Source organism: Leptodactylus fuscus, chromosome 9 (assembly GCF_031893055.1).
Source record: "Leptodactylus fuscus isolate aLepFus1 chromosome 9, aLepFus1.hap2, whole genome shotgun sequence".
NCBI classification, from domain to species: domain Eukaryota; kingdom Metazoa; phylum Chordata; class Amphibia; order Anura; family Leptodactylidae; genus Leptodactylus; species Leptodactylus fuscus.
In genome coordinates, this window is record NC_134273.1 from 52,268,421 (window position 1) to 52,289,943 (window position 21,523).

General features: G+C 40.9%; 1 protein-coding gene across 2 annotated transcripts; it reads right to left on the minus strand.

Annotated features, from left to right (window-relative positions):
• Nucleotides 1–629: 629 nt before the first annotated feature.
• Nucleotides 630–8,919, minus strand: LOC142218080 (E-selectin-like). 2 transcript variants are annotated; one of them, XM_075286518.1, is made up of 16 exons: nt 8,842–8,919; nt 7,975–8,048; nt 6,974–7,372; nt 6,454–6,561; nt 6,162–6,347; nt 5,721–5,906; nt 5,430–5,615; nt 4,536–4,721; nt 4,138–4,314; nt 3,505–3,681; nt 3,224–3,400; nt 2,652–2,831; nt 2,412–2,531; nt 2,266–2,287; nt 2,103–2,175; nt 630–1,513 (listed from the first exon to the last, which is right to left on the minus strand). In XM_075286518.1, exons 2-15 carry the CDS (start codon nt 8,009–8,011, stop codon nt 2,109–2,111), a joined length of 2,208 nt encoding a protein of 735 aa, XP_075142619.1. In that variant the 5' UTR covers nt 8,012–8,048; nt 8,842–8,919; the 3' UTR covers nt 630–1,513; nt 2,103–2,108. The 2 variants fall into 2 exon arrangements, with proteins under 2 accessions (XP_075142619.1, XP_075142621.1); XM_075286520.1 differs by lacking the exon at nt 3,224–3,400.
• Between the last annotated feature and the right edge of the window lie 12,604 nt (nt 8,920–21,523).

Below are 21,523 nucleotides of genomic sequence, written 5' to 3' on the forward strand. Positions count from 1 at the left end.
ACAAATAACTGGCTATAATTCCATATAAAAAACTTTCCTACTCATTCCCTTCATAAGGATTCATCAGGGGCAAATGCTAACCTCACAGTAAGTAGTAATAACTATTATTTTCAGATGTGTCAGCAGAGATGTTAGCAGCGTGACCGTTCTGATAATGGTGGTCATGATATGAACAAAACCCGGCCCTTATATAGCATCATTCCCCTCCCTCCATGACCTCATGGCCAATTCCTTCCCTATGACACACCTGTCACGTACCTCCATCCTCTCACCAACAGTATCAGGCTGCATTGGGAACCTCCCCTGGTAATACTCCCTTCACTATTTGTTCCTAATAACATTGATATGTTTGCAATATTCATTCTATTTCTGTGATTATATCTTATTTAATGTTTACTAGTGACCACTTAGGCAGGGTGTTTCTTTCTGTAGATGAGTACCTCTATAAAACAAGCATGCGCTGCTATGCCCCTGTTCCCCACAGAAACAGTCAAAACATGTATAATGGATAAAGACACAATTTATTCTAAAAATGTTTTTATGTTATACAGCATTATATTACATAATAAGACAATAAACAAACATCAAATAAATAATATAAATATTTTTAAATATTATTTAGTGTCACAATGTACAATAGTTTTAATAGATGAGCTACTCAAGTCATTCACACATCACACATAATATACAAGGACTTGCATATTTTGTGCTATAGATCATCCGGTAACAAGTAATACAATATACAACATAATATAAATTAATGCCACTGCTTATATTTATATAAATAGTTGAATACACACTTTTTATTCTGTACCTCACACTGTCTATATGCATTTCACACTATGACAGCAAGTTTCCACATAGTAAAACAAAAGTATATAGTGTGCAGAATGTCTAGAGATAAAACCGCACCTTTATTATCAGGTAGGGATCACTCACTACTGATTGACAAACCTTAAACTGTCCTTTGTGGGCCAATTTCATTAATGTGATAGATTAGAATTTTCCATAAACTATGAAACATAATTTTTTTCTTATAAGAAAAGTATATATTCTGCATCCCATTGGGATGACACTTCACAGTCTGTTATAAACAGATACATATTTTATACTGCATTACAACATTTCTTATAATCCAATATGGCGGTCTCCAGAACAAAAGGTCATCTATGAATTTCTCACTTATATGCCACATTACATTGACATAAATCATATTGTGTCAGACAACACTTGGTTCATATTTGAGAATATTTTGTGATATACAGTGTATTCATAAATACAACCATGATAAAACATTTACTCCCGCAGTCACTGGAAGTCTCCTATATTCAGGCTTCGTCAGTAGATTAATGCGACTATCCACAATGGAAAAGGTTGTCAAATTAGGTTAATATCTCTAAAATTCAGTAGTACCATGTATATACACATACAGTACGTCAGTGTTTCGTATCACAAATGAAAGAATGGATGCCTCGGTTTCCTTGTAATTTTTCAAGTACAGAAATGAAGAGCACTGCAGAAAAAAAATCATACGATAAATTATTTCTTCAGTATTATTACAACACTTATGTATAAGAGAAACAACCTTAGCAATGGTGAAAATTGCTTAATCAGCATATATAAAGGAGCTCACTGCTTACCACAGGCATAGCTAATGGGATGTAAAGGTAGCAGTGTTACAAGGCCCTGGGGGATGAGGGGGCCCAAAGGCCCCTCTACAGCATAATAACATACTAGTATTATACAGAGCACATGGTAATAAAAAAAACCTACAGAAACCTACAGAAAAAACCTACATGTCAGGTTTTTCTGTCCGCTTGAAAAGTCGGACATCTTTACATGCGGACAGTGAAGGAAGGGCACGGAGTGCAAAAGAATGCACCCGATCACCATTTAAATGAATGACAAGTGTCACCGACACAGCTAGTGTCCGCTCCTAATGTCTGTGCGAGATTTTGAACGGACACTAGGAGCGAACACTACCTGTCGGACACTGACGGTAGTGTGAACGCCCCCTAAATAAACTTTGTATGAATATACAGCAGAGAATACTGCACAATATTTAAAGAACCTTGAAATACTCCATTGTTAAAGTCACTTACCACTTATTACACACCGTCCCAGCTATTCTCAGTATTCTGGTAGATGCCTGATGCTTCTAGATGTTCGTAACTGCTGCAAAGAGAATTCAAAAATAATATAAGTATGCAGTCTTTTTTGATATGAATATTCTAATAAAATGTATGACACAGAATAAGGACTTACTTTGCTGGTGTAAATTTCTTTGCTGTAAAAGAAAAAATATGTATGGTTAGTATATGATGGTAAATGTATTATCTTGTTCTATAATTAGAAAGTTCTAATCTTGATGTAATAGCTGTATGAGCAATATTAGTCAGTTTATCATTTACCTGTTTTACGCATGCGCTTTACGAGCCAGATGATGATAGAAGCCATTGACAAAAAAGAAGCTCCAGATGTGACAATTCCAACTACTTTATATGTGTCTGTATCAGATGTCACCTTCTGAGCTATAGAGGAAAGGCAAATGTAAAACTTTAGAATAGGATATGTCAAATATAGATAATGTATGCTGTAATAAATATAAAGAATATAATATATAAATAATTGCATGATGTAATAAAACTTACCTTCACAAGTTGGGGTTTGTGTATTCCAGCTTCCGTTGCTGTCACATTCCAGGGTATCGGTCCCATTTAGTACCAGGTCATGATCACAAGTAAATTTGCATACGGTACCATATCCAAAACCTATGTCACTGCAATTCATTTTTCCCATTGAAGGAGTATGAAGACGACTGCATTGTACAGCTGCAAAAATAGGAAGTGGATTTTTACTAAAAAGAAAACCTTTTAATGACAAAGAAAGAAGTGAGAATGCATCTTATTTATGTGCATTTGTTATTGGCATGATCTGTTCTAGCAACTTTGATGAAAAAATTAGCTGGTCAGTGCAGGCACTGGCAGAAACATGCTTTTGCCAGTAGACATTGCACTAGACTATATATTTCCTTTGCAGGAGATGTATACGATTACATGTAGCCAAACATATAAATTGCTAACCGTAATATATGGATGGCTTATTGTTAGCAGTGCTTCCCCATCTACATTTACATATGCCCTTACACAGCACATGGATAGGAGTGGTCTATCTTTGTTGTGAGAGGACATAGGTAGCAGTGATGCACAGTTGCAACATTTACCTTCACATCGGGGAAGAGATGAAGTCCATGCTCCAGATGAGTGGCAGGTAAGTACTGACGATCCAATCAATCTGAAGCCTTTCAGGCAGCTAAAGGAACATTGTGACTCGTAGTTTGCTGCATCTTCACAGGTCATTTGACCATTCTCTGGAGCAGTTAAAGAAGGGCATTGGACAGCTGGAAAATAATTGGAAATAAATGATGAAAATTTAACTTATAAACATTAAATATGTCATTTTATTACTACTGTATATCCAAACTATTCAGGTTTCATCCTTTACCTTCACATCGGGGAAGAGATGAAGTCCATGCTCCAGATGACTGGCAGGAAAGTACTGGTGATCCGATCAACCTGAAGCCTTTCCAGCAGCTAAAGGAACATTCTGACTTGTAGTTGGTGGTATCTTGACAGACCATGTGTCCTTTGTTTGGAGAAGTCAAAGAAGGGCACTGAACAGCTGGAAGTCAAACAATGGTATCGAGAATTATTATTCATATAACAATGAAAAATGGCCATGTAATGTTATTTTCAAGTAGATCACACTGTTTTTTAATAAACAATGACAGTGAATGAGTGTTTTATTGACATAAAAATTGTTCTATGTGTCTTCATTTTGATGGACACATGGAGCCAACAGAAAGTAATAGGTTTTTAATGGATGTAAAAATGAAATGACACCCATATTGTATAATTAAATACAGAATAGCGGTTTGGATAATAAAAATGCCAATCAAATCAATGTGTTATTATAATGATCAGTTAAAACTGGATGAGAAACAGATGACATTTGATCATCAAAGATGGAGAAAGTGACACAGCATGGATTAAAGTCCATGAAACGGATACAGTTGTGTGAACAAATCCTTTATATCTGAAAGGTGCCTCTAAAGTGGAAACAGTTGCTGTTTTTTACCTTTACATAAGGGCACTGAGGACGTCCACTGCCCAGAAGACAAGCATTGGAGCTCAGATGATCCAAACATTTCATAGCCTTCAGAACAGGAAAATGCACATGTGGAATTGTAGTTGGATCCATCGTCGCATGTCAGTAGACCATTCACAGGGGCAGTCAGTGAGGCGCACTGCATGACTGTTCAGAAAATATATGGATTTAGTTTATAGTTTATACAGTATGTGTCTATAGGGTATAGAATTAGCAATGTACAGACTGACAATGCAATATTCACCTGCATAAAGAATATACAGAGCCTGAAATATGCAATATGTGCATTCTAAAATGGAGCAAAATAAAATCTACATCCATCCACAACATGTTGTACACTGTTTATTAAAGTCAAACGTATTTCTTACCTTCACATTTTGGAGGCTTTTCAGTCCACTGAGCAGTAGCTGAACACTGTATAGAAGAAGAGCCCTCCATAGTAAATCCTTCATCACAGCTGAAGTTACATGTAGCATTATATGGTGATGTCTCCTCACTGCTGGAACAGCTCATTGATCCATGTTCTGGCTGCTCTGGCCGCTCACACTGTATAGCTGAAAACCAAGACAAATATTCCTATTATAGATGGTGCAACAGTTTCATTGTAGAATTATATTTACAGTAGATGATCATGAAATAATAGATGTGCTAATATTAGGCTTCCTATTGCATGATTCTTGAAATATGGTTGAATAAAGATTACTTACAAGAATCATTAAACCAGGATGTGGTTTCTGGGATGGATTGCAAACTTAAATGTAACGCCAAACATTTTTAAATGCATGTGAATAAGAAATCTAAAATCCCATTCACATAAAGCAGATGTAAAACAAGAGATTACAAATCGCGACATGAATTTTTCCAGATTTTAGTTGAGTAGAAGGATTTAATCCACATATAATCCACAAGCAAATCTCTATGTTTGTGCTACAGGAAATAGACGGTTGCCTTTTGGAAGGGTAGATGTAGTGCTACGAAACTGGTCGTCGCGACACCTTGCTTTTACATTTGTGATTTTCTAGTCACACGTAGTTCAGCTAAATTACAATGATTAGTAATTCCTTCTTATATCAGTACTACCATGACACCATGACACTATGTATAGTGGTTATGATTGTTTTCTTGCAATGTTGGAGTCCTAAGTTCAAATCCAGCCAACATCTACCACACTCCATAGGCATAAGGAATTTACATTGTGAGCCTTATATGAGAAATGACTGACAATTTAATAATATATAGTGAGAATTACAAATCTTTAGTACCTTCACAGTTTGGGAATTCTGCAGACCATTGACCATCAGTCACACAATGAATTGATGGATCTCCAACTAGAGCAAATCCTTCGTTGCAGATGAAGTTACATGTAGCATTATATGGTTGCATTTCTCCATTGCTAGAACAATTGATTGCTCCATATTCTGGTGCTGCTGGAAATTCACATTGAATAGCTGAAAAAAAAGTAAAAGTTTATGTCATATTAATCATAGATATTGATTTATCATTTCTGTCTGACTAATTCTACTTTGGTAGTAGTGAGTATGCAGGATTATTACCTTCACATCTTGGAGGATTTTCTGACCACTGGCCAGGAGTTGTGCAAAGTAGTGAAGCAGATCCAACCATGGTGTACCCTTCTTTGCAGCTATAATTACATGTGGACTTCTCTGGAAGGATTTCCCCATCGATAGAACAGTTCATTACTCCATTGTCTGGCAGTTCTGGACGCTGGCATTGAATAGCTGTTAATAAGACAAAATATCATGTCAGAAAATAGAGTTTAGTAGATTAATAAGAAAGGCATTACAGTTATCTTTATATATGCAGCGCTCAAAAATGTGAAGTGCAACATATGCCAAAATATTATCTACAAGGAAGTGCTAGTTCCTGATCAAATGTACATGGAATATTCCAATATGTACACTTAATTTATAGTTCACTACTAATCCACATGAAAACATGAAAAAGATCAGACTGTACCATATATATGTATATACCTTTACAATGTGGAATCTGGAATCCCCAGTCTCCTTTCCCATTGCACTGTAGATTTTCAGCACCAACCAACAGATGTCCATCAGAACATGTGAAATTACAACTTGACTGGTAGGAAAAATTCCCATTCACGTGAGAGCACACAACTGAGCCATGATCAATTCCCTTCATCTCAGGACAAGTAACAGCTGGAAATTAATAATGCAATGTGTTAGATGTGGATTCTGGACTTTATGTTTTGCTGATTCTAAGATATATGATTAGAAGGTTTGCTGAAAACATATATTTACTTACCATGCTCACAGTATTTTCCAAAAAATCCATCAGAGCAATTGCAGTGGTAATCATTAATAGTTTCTATACATTCTCCATGGTTGTTACAGGAGGAAGAGTTGCAAGAAGCTGAAGGAGAAAGGAAATTATTAAGAGGTTTAGCATCCCATTTTACCTTCTCTAGTATCCACAATGACATTTCATGATTAACCAATAATCTTTCAGTAGAATAAAAAAAGGGATTCCAGCATCTTTCTGTTTGTGATATCACCCCTACTATTGCAGTCCTTATATTGTACAGAATAAGTGGATGTCTACTAAATCCAATATTGGAGGAATTAACTATTTCTCTATGCTAGAAAACTGGTGTAGACCATATTAAATTAAATTAAGTTAATAAATATGAATATATATATATATATATATATATATATATATATATATATATATATATATATATATCACCAGTCTAAATAATTCCCCCAAGGTTTTTATCCTAGTGCTCTAAATTTTCTTATTGTCTGATGCCATTACTTCATACCTGTGTAACACAAAGCCATTTTCTTCTTACTACAGGGCTCATCATTCCATTTTCCTGTATCATTAAGCCTTTTTACATACATCTCTACACAATCTTCATTTTTTTTCTTATTTTTGTTGTTTGGTTCATTCGTAGCCCAGTTTTCAGCTTCCTTTGTGAGTTCCTTGTTGGTGCCAACCCACGTCCACTTCTGAGTGTTAATATTTTTCCGAATGCCAATCCAATAATATGCTGCATTAAAAGGTAATATCTCATTCAGATACTTATTCTCTTCGTGGTTTTGAATTGCTACCATGTCAGTGTACTTTTCTCTACAAAATGCTTGGGCACTATCGTATGGCATGTTGTTGGGTGATGTATGATACGTCCAGCCGTGTGTAAAATATATTAATGGAAAACCTGCAAGAAGATAAAGCCAAGTATGAATTACATACAATAATGATCATTTGAGGATGGGGGAAAAAGGAATATTTAGCTACCAGCAGCAATAACAGAAATTCAAATCGATATATAACCGTTCCACTTAACTTTCCTTGAGATGCCGGGTATCGCACGGAACTGACCCCTTCGGCTTGGAGCTGTAAATATGCAGATCGATTGTAAAATAGAACCAGCGTAGCCCCGTTGGGAAAGAAAACCAGACTTTGAGAATGGAAACCTTTATCCGAAACGCGTCAGTCTGGCGCAGTTTCCAAGATTGTGACATGCATGTATAAAGATTTTTCATGGATTAAATAAAGAGTTTTTTCTTTCCCAACGGGGCTACGCTGGTTCTATTTTACGATCGATCTGCATGAATTACATACACCAATAGATATCTAATGTAATTTACAGTAAAATTATCTATAGTTCACAACATGGATGTACAATAGTTTATTTAAAATATATTTTATCATTGCTAAGAAATATTCCACCACAATGAAATTTTAGGATAAAATGTGCAGTGTAGTAAACAAAGAAGAAATAGCATAGGATATCATCTGAATAATATTACCACTTACCACAGACAAGTAGGAAAAGCTGGACTAAATATCCCATTGTGATCAGTGAAGTCAGAGGCCGCAAAGAAGGCGTACTGAAAATAAAACGCATCAATTTTTATGTCTCTTGATTTTGTAATTATAAAATATAAAACGTAATAGATGTGATAAAACTCTACACATATCACAGTCAACTAAAAATCTCTCACTATATTCTAAGATAATTATATACCGTATATACTCGACTATAAGCCAACTTTTTCAGTACAGTTTCAGCTTATATTTTTTTTTAGGGGGGGGGGGTCTATGACCAGCCACAATATCAATGTACAGAATCTCCCATAAAATAGTGGGGAAAATGAAGCTTTAAAAAAAATTAAAAAATAAAAGTTCTAAGTCCCTCCTTTCCCTAGAATACATACAAAAGTAGAAAATTACTGTGAAACACATACACATTAGGTATCCCTGTGTCTGAAAGTGCCCAGTCTACTGAATATAGGGTATCTGCAGTGCTCCTGTTCCGTCGGGAAGGGGTTAATAGGAGCACTGCAGATACCCTATATTCAGCCAGGCTGAATTTCAAGTGGGGGAAAAAAACACAGTCGTCAAGCTCAAGGAAGGGGCAGACAGACAATCAAAACACCCAGCACCTACTGCAAAAACTCCAGCCATTTTAAATTTTGAAATTTTCCAGTAGCTGCTGCATTTTATCCCCTCGGCTTATACTCGAGTCAATAAGTTTTCCCAGTTTTTTGTGGAAAAATTAGGGGCCTCGGCTTATATTCAGGTCGGCTTATACTCGAGTATATACGGTAATAACTAAAATCTCTCACTATAATTATAATTATATATTATATTATTATATAAAAGAAATATTAATTTACTCACTGTTTTATATAAGCTTCTGGTTTGTGGTCTTGAAGTGACAGCTAATCCTTGTATGTTTCCTGAAGATTATACTTTCACTGCTGGATGTGTGCCTCTTTTAAACAGTTGGAAGGGAAAAACCCCAAATTACGTACATCCTTTGAATAAAATAGGAGGATATACCTCTGAAAACACAGAAATTCCAGGCTGGAAGGCTTCCCAGAAACATTCTACTTGTTCCAATAGCTTGGTAATTAGTCTCTTACAGTAGACTTTGATAATGAGGGAGACGGCGGCCAGTACATTTTACCAGGAAATTTGCTGTATATTTTATGCAACATATAATGCTAATATAATATGGTAATTATTAATACACAAACACAAAATATATAACCTATTCGCAGTACAAAAAATAATTGACATAACTAGTGTGATGGCAAAAAGGGTTAATTTAAAAAAAAATATATATATATGTAAACTTTTTTTTTTTTTTTTTTAAAAAAGCCTCACATATATAACCAGGAAAGGTAATAAATATATGATAACTGAGGGTCTGCCCACTGTGACCTATCCAGGGTTTCAGGTCACCTGTTTGAATGGAGTGACAGTCTTGCTATTACTCTGCCTCTCCATTTAATATCTATGTTACTGACGGAGATAACTGAGCATGGGATTCCAGCTCTTGGCTCTTATCAAAATAATATCAGAATACAGTCCCCAACTCATATAGTCATAATGAATTAAAAAACAGCAACAGTGACTATGTTCAAATTAATGAGTATACAGTATAAAAAAAATACCAGAAAGTTAGCCTGTTAAAACTGTTTTCTCAGAACATAGACCAAGTCACAGAGCGAACAAGCTCCTAATAGACACATTTATTGTGACAGTTCTTATTATGTGCATGACCTTCACATATATGTTGTATTTGTAACTAAGTCCTTAAATGGTAACTTACTGTTCAAGCAACTTAGTCTCATTTAATAGAGCAGGTGATTTTGGACCAACATGTAATGCACTTTAAATAAAAATATTGCTGTTTTCAGCCTGAAAAACCTCTCAAAAGTAGCTGCCACTATGTGTCTGCCTTCATTTGTTGTTCATTTCATGTCACAAGGAAAGATCCATCCATAGATACCATCAAAAGCAAGAATGGTTCACATAAGTGAAGACAGACAGAATCTGACAGAGCTATTACTGGGAACAAGCACTTGTGCGAACGTTCTCTACCGATAATTGCCTATAAAATTGCTCAGTCTAATACGGCTGTCACACAGTTTACTATTATAGAAGAGGATTAGCAGGTCTGTCCCTTTGTGCCAACAATATACTAAAACATTATCAAATTTGAACACATTTCTGAAAATTTCTGCTGTGATTGGAATTTATGCCCATAAGCGCCAACCATCAGGGAGGGACTTATGGAAACAGGTGAGCAGTGATGTTTCCATAATTTTCATAGTGTTGAACGAAGCTTCAGATTCAGCCCAGCATGGCTGAACTACACTGTTTCCATAGCACCACTCTATGCCCCAGTCTATCGGTCAGTTCTTTTAAGCAGTAGTTCTCATCTTGCCAAGATAGGAAAAACACTTTAAAGGGATTCTACCACTAAACCAACATTATTTCTAATTACCACGTCGGAATAGCCTTAAGAAAGGCTATTCGTCTCTTACCTTTAGACGTGGTCTTCACAGTGCCATTCCTTAGAAATGCCGGTTTTAACTGGTATGCAAATAAGTTCTCTGCAGCAATGAGGGCACGCCCCAGTGCTCAAATGGCGATGGGGGCATCCCCACTGCTGCCCAAGAGCTCACTCCAGCGACGTCTCCATCTTCAGTTGAAACCCTGCCTCTTCTGTCTTCCATCTCGGTCCAACCTCCGACACCTGCACAGTACGCTCCTGTATTGAACTATAAGAGTGGCCATTTTTGGGAGGCCGCTCTTGCTCTTGTAGCTTTCGGAGTGAGATTTCAGGCAGCAGTAGGGATGCCCCCATCACCGTTTGAGCACTGGGGCCTGCCCTCATTGTTGCGGAGAACTAATTTGCATACCGGTTAAAACTGGTATTTCTAAGGAACGGCACCATGGAGACCACATCTAAAGGTAAGAGACAAATAGCCTTTCTTAAGGCTATTCCGACGTGGTAGTTAGAAAAAATGTTGGTTTGGCTCTTGAGGGTCCTCAAGAGCCAAAAACACGTGCTGGTGCAAGGCTCAACTCACCCCAAGGGCCAAAAACACAGCTGGTGAATTTTGTTTAGTTCCAAAGGACTCTGTGTTTAGATTTGGCTCAGTCACAGCTCCAGAAGATGCCTTGGAAGGCAAGGTTTCCTATAGTGGCTCCATCTTAGCAGGACAATGATGATGATGATGATGATAATGATGATGATGATGAAGCTTGGTTAAATCTGGTGTCGGAAGGGAAAGTGGTTTCTGATCTACATCTAAAGTACTGGAGCATGTTGTTTGGACTATTAACACCTGATCAGAACCCTGTAGAGGTAATGTAGAGTCTGATATTAGAGGACCATTACCGGTAGTAGTGATTGCAGACAATTCTCCACCTTTGCGGTCCTCTAAATAAAAGTTACCCCTAGGACTAGGGTTGAGCTGATCTTGACTTTTCAGGATTGATTTAGAAATCCGATTTCCGATTATTTTTCATTCGAACCCGATCTCGATCCCAATTCTGATCCCAATGCAAGTCTATGGGATTTTTTTTTTTCTAATGATTGTTTTTTAAAAGCAAAAAAAAAGGTACCCAAAAACACATACAAGTTCTTAGAATGAATAGAAATAGCAAGAGAACACTTAAATGGCCATAAAAACATTGTTTTCTAATCACTACACAGCGTGGAGTCCAAAAATTGAAGCACATGAGCCTCTGAAAAATTGTAACTTAAAAAAAAAATAAAAAATATGTGCAGGATGAGCTACAGAAAATCGATGATAGGTTTTTTAACATCGATTTCTTTATAATGCCAATGGTGTGTTATAGCCCTTCGCAATCCAGGCCTCGTTCACCTTTATAAAACTCAGGCGTTCGACATTGTCAGCAGAGAGTCTTGTCCGAAGCTCTGTGACAAAACCACCTGCAGTGCTGAACAGTCGTTCAGAAAAGACACTAACTGCTGGACAGGAATGTAACCCCAGGGCATACTGGGCAAGTTCAGGCCACATTTCCATCTTTGACACCCAGTAGTTCAGCAGGAAAGACTCTTGTGGTAAGATGTCTATGTGCGTTTTCATATAGTCTTGCACCTGCAACATAAAATACTGTCTCCGGTCTGATACCTCTACATTTAATGTTAGTGTAGTAGACCTCAACAAAGACAGCCAAGCACTAGCCACACTTCCCCTGCAACAGGCTGTGCTTCTGTCTCTGGGACCACCATGGCGTTGTGAAAGTTGTGCAGGAGTTGGAGATGATCTTGATTCACTGCTTTCGGTAGGAAATGTGTCCATTAAGTCGTCCAACAGTGTTTGATGGTACATCCCAATAAGCCTGTGGTGTGATGGAAATGAAGCCCGGAACTTTATCTCTGAAGCGAGGATCAAGTAGGGTTGCTACCCAGTATTCAGGATCTGCCAGGATGTTTTTTACACGTTTCCAGAAGACAATTAAGCATGAAATGACACATGTGTGCCAATGTACCTGGTGGAGATTCATCACTGTCCAACTCATCTAAGCTAACTATTGTCTCTTCTGCATCCCCCCATCCACGCACAATGCCTGTTGACTGGGACTGCTGGAATGACTCCTCCACAGTGACATCAATCTCCTGATCCAAATTGTCCTCATCATCCTCCTCCTCCTCCTCTGAATAAGTACCCACATAGGCTATTCGAGTCTGTGACCCAGTCTTCAACCATTGCCTGATCCGTCCAGCCCTGGAGTCATGGTGGCCATGTTGGTCTTCCAAGTCCTGGCTGTCTTCCAAGAAAATCTACTCTTCCTCCTCTGTTGGACATACCTGAACCCTCAAAGTTATGAGACTGTCCTTCAATGTGCACAAAAGTGGCACAGTCATGCTGACGCTGGTGTTGTTTGCGCTGCCCACTTTTGTGCAGTAATCCAGACACTGAAGAACCAAAGAGACGTCATGCAGCTGTGCCCACTCCACAGCCATAAGAAGGAGGTTCACTGGGGTAACATTTGTATGTTGGGCTCCTCTCGTCATCAAAAGATCTATTACTGCTGGCTTCTGTTCGACAAACCTCTGCAACATATTCAATGTCGAATTCCACCTGGTGGGCACATCACATATGAGCCTGTGAACGGGCAAGCGGTGTTTGCGCTGAAACTGTGCCATGAGAGATGAAGCTACCTTGGACCGCCGTATATGGGCACACAATGTTCGTACTTTGTCAATCAGGGGTGCAAGATCGGGATAGTGTTTCAAGAACGCTTGCACCACCAAATTGAATACATGCACAAGGCAAGGTATATGTGTCAATGGGAACAAATTCAGGGCGGCCACCAAATTTCTACCATTGTTGCAGACCACGTTGCCTATTTTGAGGTCTAGCGGACCAAACCATAACACAGTTCAGCAAGTATAGCATCTTTGATGTTTTCAGCAGTATGACTCAGTTCACCCAAACTAATTAATTTGAGTACTGCTTGCTGCCTTCGCCCACTAGCATGCCGATACAAATTAGGTGCATTTCCAGACCCATGATGTGATGGAGGTTCTGGTTTGGAAGTCATTCTGTCCCCAGAACTCTCAGGAAATGAAGTTTCCGAATGAGTTGAAGGGGAAGTTGGAACCCCCAATGAATTCGAAAGGACCCTCCTTCGGGTTGGAAGAACAGATGACAAACTGCCATCCATATTCTGACAAGGATCAAAAATGTTGACCCAATCTGCGGTCAGAGATAGGTAATGGCCCTGCCCATGCTGGCTAGTCCACGTGTCTGTTGTCAAATGCACATATGCACTAACAGATTGCTTTAGGGCACGCTTTATCTGTTGCTTGACATGTTCCTGCAAGTCAGGGACCGCCTTTTGTGAAAAGTAATGGCGGCTGGGGCACAGCATGGGCCATCAGGGAGCGAAAAGCCTTTGATTCCACAAAACGGAAAGGGACCATTTCCAAGGCCAGTAGTTTTGAAATACTGGAGGTAAGCAGCTTAGCACGCTCATGTGTGGCTGGATAGGTTTTTTTCCTTTCCAATACTTGTTGGAGGGTGGGCTGAATATTAGAGCCAGAAAGAGAGGAACATGTTGGAGCAATTGGCATGCGGAATTCAGATGTGGCTCTTTGGCCAGTGGTTCCTGTAATTCTTTTATAGAAATTGCTTGACTGTTGCCCAGCACTGCTGCCTGGCGCACATGAAGTTGGTGTGTACGTGGCACTGGCATTGGACAAGTAGGTTGAAGAACTAGCCAAAGCTCATGGTGGTCCAACGTTCACAGGCACATCCCTCTCTTCACTTTCTTGTTGATTAAATATTTTAAAAAGTGATGGGTGTACAGGTTTCAAATGCCTAGGCATAGCATTTGTATTGAGGTGCCTAGTGTCCTTTCCTCGGCTAAGTGACTGCTTGCAAGTCTTGCATATCACCCTCGTTGGGTCATTTTCATCTTTGGTGAAATATAACCACACAGTTTGTTTGGAGCCTTTCTTTTTCAGGTTAGCACGTTTAGGCGCTTTGGGTCGCAGAGTGCCAGCAGGAGAAGCGTTTACTGGTGTTCGTATTATAACTGGGATTTGTGCATTAATTGGAGGACGTTTTGGTGGCACTGGCAAACGAACTTGAACCTCATCATCAGAACTAGTTCCTTGATCCTCTTCACGTGGAGACCAAGTTTTGTCAACATAGTCATCATCCACTGGCTCTTCTGAACAATCTTCCACACTAACGCATGGGCTGGCCTGGATGATGGTGAAGGCAGTCGCATCTGGAATTTGTGTTTCATCATCATCAGATGACAGCAGTATGTCTGTGAACTTGGACATTGATTGATCAAATAATGCAGCAGATCCCTCAACTTCTGCCAAATTTGTTGGACAGGTTAATTTAGAAGGGGGTAAACTGGATCCCCATTGAACATTTGGCACAGCAGATGACCCAAAGCTTCGTTCAGTGGAATATGAGGAGGAAGTCCTTCCAGAAGAAGATGCTTCAATATATGAAGTAATTAGTTGTCTGTGGACTGGCTTATCAGCATTCAGAATACCGGATTCGCCACACACATGTAATGCTGACGTCTGTTTTTTCCCTTTTATGGCAGGTGGTTGAGCTCTGGCCAGAGCACGACTGTTGGGTCCTTTTACTTTTTTTGTTTTTGGTGGCATGGTTTTTTTTTGTTTTTTTTTTTAATTGTTTATATATACAGTCCTATGAAAAAGTTTGGGCACCCCTATTAATCTTAATCATTTTTTGTTCTAAATATTTTGGTGTTTGCAACAGCCATTTCAGTTTGATATATCTAATAACTGATGGACACAGTAATATTTCAGGATTGAAATGAGGTTTATTGTACTAACAGAAAATGTGCAATATGCATTAAACCAAAATTTGACCGGTGCAAAAGTATGGGCACCCTTATCATTTTATTGATTTGAATTCCCCTACTTTTTACTGACTTACTGAAGCACAAAATTGGTTTTGTAACCTCAGTGAGCTTTGAACTTCATAGCCAGATGTATCCAATCATAAGAAAAGGTATTTAAGGTGGCCAATTGCAAGTTGATCTCCTATTTGAATCTCCTCTGAAGAGTGGCATCATGGGCTACTCAAAACAACTCTCAAATGATCTGAAAACAAAGATTGTTCAACATAGTTGTTCAGGGAAAGGATACAAAAAGTTGTCTCAGAGATTTAACCTGTCAGTTTCCACTGTGAGGAACATAGTAAGGAAATGGAAGACCACAGGGACAGTTCTTGTTAAGCCCAGAAGTGGCAGGCCAAGAAAAATATCAGAAAGGCAGAGAAGAAGAATGGTGAGAACAGTCAAGGACAATCCACAGACCACCTCCAAAGAGCTGCAGCATCATCTTGCTGCAGATGGTGTCACTGTGCATCGGTCAACTATACAGCGCACTTTGCACAAATAGAAGCTGTATGGGAGAGTGATGAGAAAGAAGCCGTTTCTGTACGTACGCCACAAATAGAGTTGCCTGAGGTATGAAAAAGCACATTTGGACAAGGCAGCTTCATTTTGGAAACAAAAATTGAGTTGTTTGGTTATAAAAAAAAGGCGTTATGCATGGCGTCCAAAAAGAAACAGCATTCCAAGAAAAACACATGCTACCCACTGTAAAATTTGGTGGAGGTTCCATCATGCTTTGGGGCTGTGTGGCCAATGCCGGCATCGGGAATCTTGTTAAAGTTGAGAGTCGCATGGATTCCACTCAGTATCAGCAGATTCTTGAGAATAATGTTCAAGAATCAGTGACGAAGTTGAAGTTACGCCGGGGATGGATATTTCAGCAAGACAATCATCCAAAACACCGCTCCAAATCCTCAGGCATTCATGCAGAGGAACAATTACAATGTTCTGGAATGGCCATCCCAGTCCCCAGACCTGAATATCATTGAACATCTGTGGGATGATTTGAAGCGGGCTGTCCATGCTCGGCGACCATCTAACTTAACTGAACTTGAATTGTTTGTCCAAAATACCTTTATCCAGGATCCAGGAACTGATTAAAAGCTACAGGAAGCGACTAGAGGCTGTTATCTTTGCAAAAGGAGGATGTACTAAATATTAATGTCACTTTTCTGTTGAGGTGCCCATACTTTTGCACCGGTCAAATTTTGGTTTAATGCATATTTCGCATTTTCTGTTAGTACAATAAACCTCATTTCAATCCTGAAATATTACTGTGTCCATCAGTTATTAGATATATCAAACTGAAATGGCTGTTGCAAATACCAAAATATTTAGAACTAAAAATGATTAAGATTAATAGGGGTGCCCAAACTTTTTCATAGGACTGTATATATATATATATATATATATACATATCTGAGGACAGGACTGCCTATTGGATTATAACAGCCACTGGTTGTCAGGAGTGGACGTATACCTAGTTGGCTAAAGTATATATATATATCTCTCTGAGGACAGGACTGCCTATTGGATTATAACAGCCACTGGTTGTCAGGAGTGGACGTATACCTAGTTGGCTAAAGTATATATATATATATCTCTGAGGACAGGACTTCCTATTGGATTATAGACAGCCACTGGTTGTCAGGAATAAACGGATGCCTTTTTTGAAAGGTATATACAGTATAACACCCTCACTAGCACAGCTAAACACCTGCCTACACTGACCCTAGCTACCACTGAGATCCTCTCCCTAGCTAGTATGTGCAGCAAAATGGTGGCGTCTGCATCATCACTGCCCTTATATAGAGGGGTGTGATGATGCTGCCGACAACCAATGAGCTTTCTGCCCACAGCTAACATGGTGCCTGAGTTTCAGGCGTCATCTTAGCTGTTCCCACAATGATTGGCCAGTAGCCAAGCATTGTGAGAACTTAACCTCCGACCTCGATCCTGCCGGAAAAGATCGTGTTCGGGATTCCGATTGTGATCGTGAATTTTTCTCGATCGCCGATCGGAATCCGATCTTTTCCGAACATGATCGCTCAACCCTACCTAGGACTTGATGCCAAAATGTTATCAATTTCCCAATCAAAATCAAGGTCAATGTCTGGGTCCTCAGTCCAATCCACTGCATCAATCCCACACAATGAGAGTGATGGTTCTGCAGCCACCATTTTAGGGGCTAACAATTTTAATGGGGCTACCACTCTGCTGGTGCAAGGCTCAACTCACCCAAAGGGCAAAAAACTCTGCTGGTGCAAGACTGAACTAAGTTAAAAGGCCTAAAACTCTGCTGGTAAAAGGCTGAAGTCACCTCAAGGGCCTCAATCTCTGCTGGTAGCTCAGCTTAAGGGCCTCTAACTTAATTTGGAAGGGCGCACGTTAAGGGCAAGAAAAGTGAATTTTAGAAGGTCTTACCACATCACACACACACACACACACACACACACACATCCACAATGACAGTTCAGGGTGGGTACTGTTGGATTTCTCATTGCCTATTCCATCTGTGGTTGTCATGGGCAACGTGATTTAAAGGGATGCTTGGTAATGTTTCTTTAGCTTAAAATTTGGGGAGGAAAGAAGGTTTCCAGGTATTTTTCCACTTTGCACAAAGTTCCACTTGACCACCGACGTGTGGAAAAGTGCACGCGGCCAGTGCATGACGCTACATCTCAATCACGGCACACTGGCTGAATGTAGTTGAGGCTGGGACCGGGTCGCAAACTGTGGCGGCCTGCCTTGTCTCCCCGCCCAATATTCCTGGCAGGAGTACTGAAACACCACCCTCCTCCTCCTCCTCGTCCGCCATTAAATCGACCCCAGCTACGAGCTGGAAACGCTGCAACACTGGCGTGGGGAGATGTCAGCAGGCTGTGCTGAAGCTCATCAGCTTGGAGGACAGACAGCACACTGCCTCCGAGGTGAGGGATGCCATCCTGGATGATATGGCAATGTGGTTTTCGCCACTGCACCTGGGCCCAGGCATTTTTTCATGTGTGATAATGGCCAGAACCTGGTAGCGGCTCTGATGCTTTCCAACCTCCAACATGGTCCATGCCTGGCCCACGTTTTCAACTTATTGGTGCAACGGTTTTTAAAAACATACCCCAATTTACACAAGCTACTGGTTAAAGTGTGGTGCTTGTGCACCCACTTTGGCAAGTCTACAGTAGCTGCTGCTCGCCTCAATACACTCCAGCAACGCCTAAATCTGCCTGAAGCACCGGCTGTTGTGTGAGGTCACCACACGCTGAAACCCTAGATACAGTATGTTGAGCAGGGTGTGTGAGCAGCAGAGACCTTTGATGGAATTCCATCTCCAAAACTCAAGGGTTCATCAAAGTCAGCTCCGTCAGTTTCTGCACCATGAGTGCCCATGGGTGGCAGACTTATGTGAAATCCTATCCCATCCTTTCCCCTGGACACTTTACAAACCTCTATGAAAGTGGATAAATAATTAGAAACCTTCTTTCCTCTACATTAATATGGACAGAAACATAACTTTAAACCGAAAGAAACATTAGCATGCGCTCATCACAATTCCTGATATGACAGCTGCGTCAAGCAGGGTGCAAGGTACAACGCAGACCAGGCCCGAGCACCAGGAACAGGTGTTACAATGGCTAGTGGATAATGCTTCCAGCTGCTTTTGCACCAGCCAGTCAGCCACTACCTGCAGTTGTGTTCATACCCAAGAGTCTGCCCCTCCTTCCTCCCAACATGTCCAATCTTCCCAACAGAGTCATCCCACCCTTGCCCCCTCCCAGGATCTATTTTCGGGTCCTTTTACTGTCTCTCCCTCTGTTGAACTACTTCCCGAATCGCAGGAGCTACAAGACGACTTTGTGTGTCCTGATGCCCAAATACTGGAGCATCCGCCATTTCCTACCAATTTTGTGGTTGTGGACCCGCAACCGACATTTCTTGGCCTCAGTGATGATGATGAGACACTGTTGCCATCAGGGCAAGCTGTGATTATGTGTGGTTTGCAGTAAGAGGAGAGTGAGCAATTGGAAGAGGAGTTGGTGGACAACGAGGCCACCGACCCAACATGGACAGGGGTGATGTCTAGCAGGGAAAGCAGTGTAGATGTGGAGGCAAGCTAAGCAGGAAAAAAGGTGACTAGAATCAGAGGCATGGACAGGGGTGATGTCTAGGGGGGAAAGCAGTGTAGAAGTGGAAGCAAGCGCAGCAGCAAAAAAGGTGGCTACAGGCAGAGGAATGGACAGGGGTGATGTCTAGGGGGGAAAGCAGTGTAGATGTGGAGGCAAGCGCAGCAGCAAAAAAGGTGGCTAGAGGCAGAGGCATATCCAGAGGCAGCATGGCCAAAGATTTTCCATGTACTAGCCACTCGCCCAAAACTCGCCCATGTTGGCAGACTTATGCGAGATCTTGCGTGTCTTTGAGGAGTCCACCAAGAGGTCAGCTGTGATGACGCATTAGTGAGTGTAGCAATCCCGCTCCTGTGTGTGATGCAAGAATCCCTCATCGCCATCAGGGATAACGCATTGCACGCTTAGGAGTCGGGCATAGGAGCAGAACCATCCCAGCAGGATAGTCAGTGCACACTCCTGTTCGCTTCACAGTGTATATTGATGAAGGAAGAGGAGGAGGAGGATGACGAAGTGGCAGATGATCTCATTGTCACACAGGAGGCTAGTGGCACCCCCTGGCCAAACTACTACCACTGAGGGGCCTAGTGTCACCAGGAGGGACAAATATAGGTACATGTTGCGGGAGTACCTGGCCAACCACAGCCCTGTCCTCTCCGATCCCTCTGCGCCTTACACTTAGTGGGTCTCCAAGTTGGATTTGTGGCTGGAACTTGCGCTATACACCTTGGAGGTCCTTTTCTGTCCTGCTGACAGTGCTGACCAGCTGACTTTCATGAAAATGAACAGCCAATGGATAGACCCGTCATTTGGAAGGCAAGCCCTGGGCTCAGTGGGAGAGAGCAAATGCAGGACAATCATCACCCGGCGTTGCCGACACTACTTCTTCCACTGTTTACAGTGCTGGTGCTGCAGTCCTGACCACCAGCCTGGACACCTCCAGTAGGCCTTATCACTGATGGCGATGATAGGGAATACAGAGACTTAAACTGGGAATTTGTTGAATGGTGCCAGCTGAACCACCTCAGGATTAATGCTTTGAAGACCAAGGAGATGGTGGTGGACTTTAGTAAATGGAGAAGTGCTCCGAACCCGGTGGAGATCCAAGGGACATGCATTGAGATAGTCAGGACTTATAAGTATCTGGGTGTGCTCCTCAATAATAAAGTGGACTGGGCTGATCACCTGGAGGCGCTGCACAGAAAGGGCTACAACAGACTCTACCTGCTCAGGAGGCTGAGGGCCTTCGGAGTCCAGGGGACACTTCTTAGGGCCTTTTTCAACTCTGTGGTTGCTTCTGCCATCTTTTTCGGTGTGGCCTGCTGGGGGAGCAGTATATCAACCAGGGACAGAAATAGACGTGACAGGCTGATCAGAAGGGCCAGCTCTGTCCTGGGGGGCCCCCTGGACCCAGTACAGGTGGTGGGAGACAGAAGGATACTGTCTATGGTGACCTCCATGCGGGTGAACAAATCCCACCCCATGTATGAGACCTTGATGGCACTTAGCAGCACCGTAAGTGACCGCCTGCTTCACCCCAAGTGTGAGAAGGAGCGCTATCGCAAGTCCTTCCTTCCAACCACCACCAGGCTGTATAATCTACATCAGACCATGCAAAGATCACACAGAAAACTAATAATGATTATGAAGTCTTCCTTCTTTCTTCTTCTGTTCCTTAGCTGCTATGGGCTCCTAGTACATCTTTTCGTCTCAGCATATGTGTGTCTACTTCTGCAATATATTACTGTGTATTATCTTGTATCTGTATTACTCTGCAATGTGGTTTTCCCTGCTGCACCTGGGCCCAGGCATGTTTGCGTATGTGATAATGGCTGGAACCTGGTAGAAGATCTGGAGCTTGCCAGTCTCAAACATGGTCCACACATGGCCAACGTTTTTAACTTGTTGGTGCAAAGGTTCTTTGAAACCTACACCATTGTGCCTGATATACTGGTAAAAGTGCGGCCATTTTCGTAAGTGAAAAGTAGCCTCTAATAGGCAGAAAACTTACTGAGCCACTC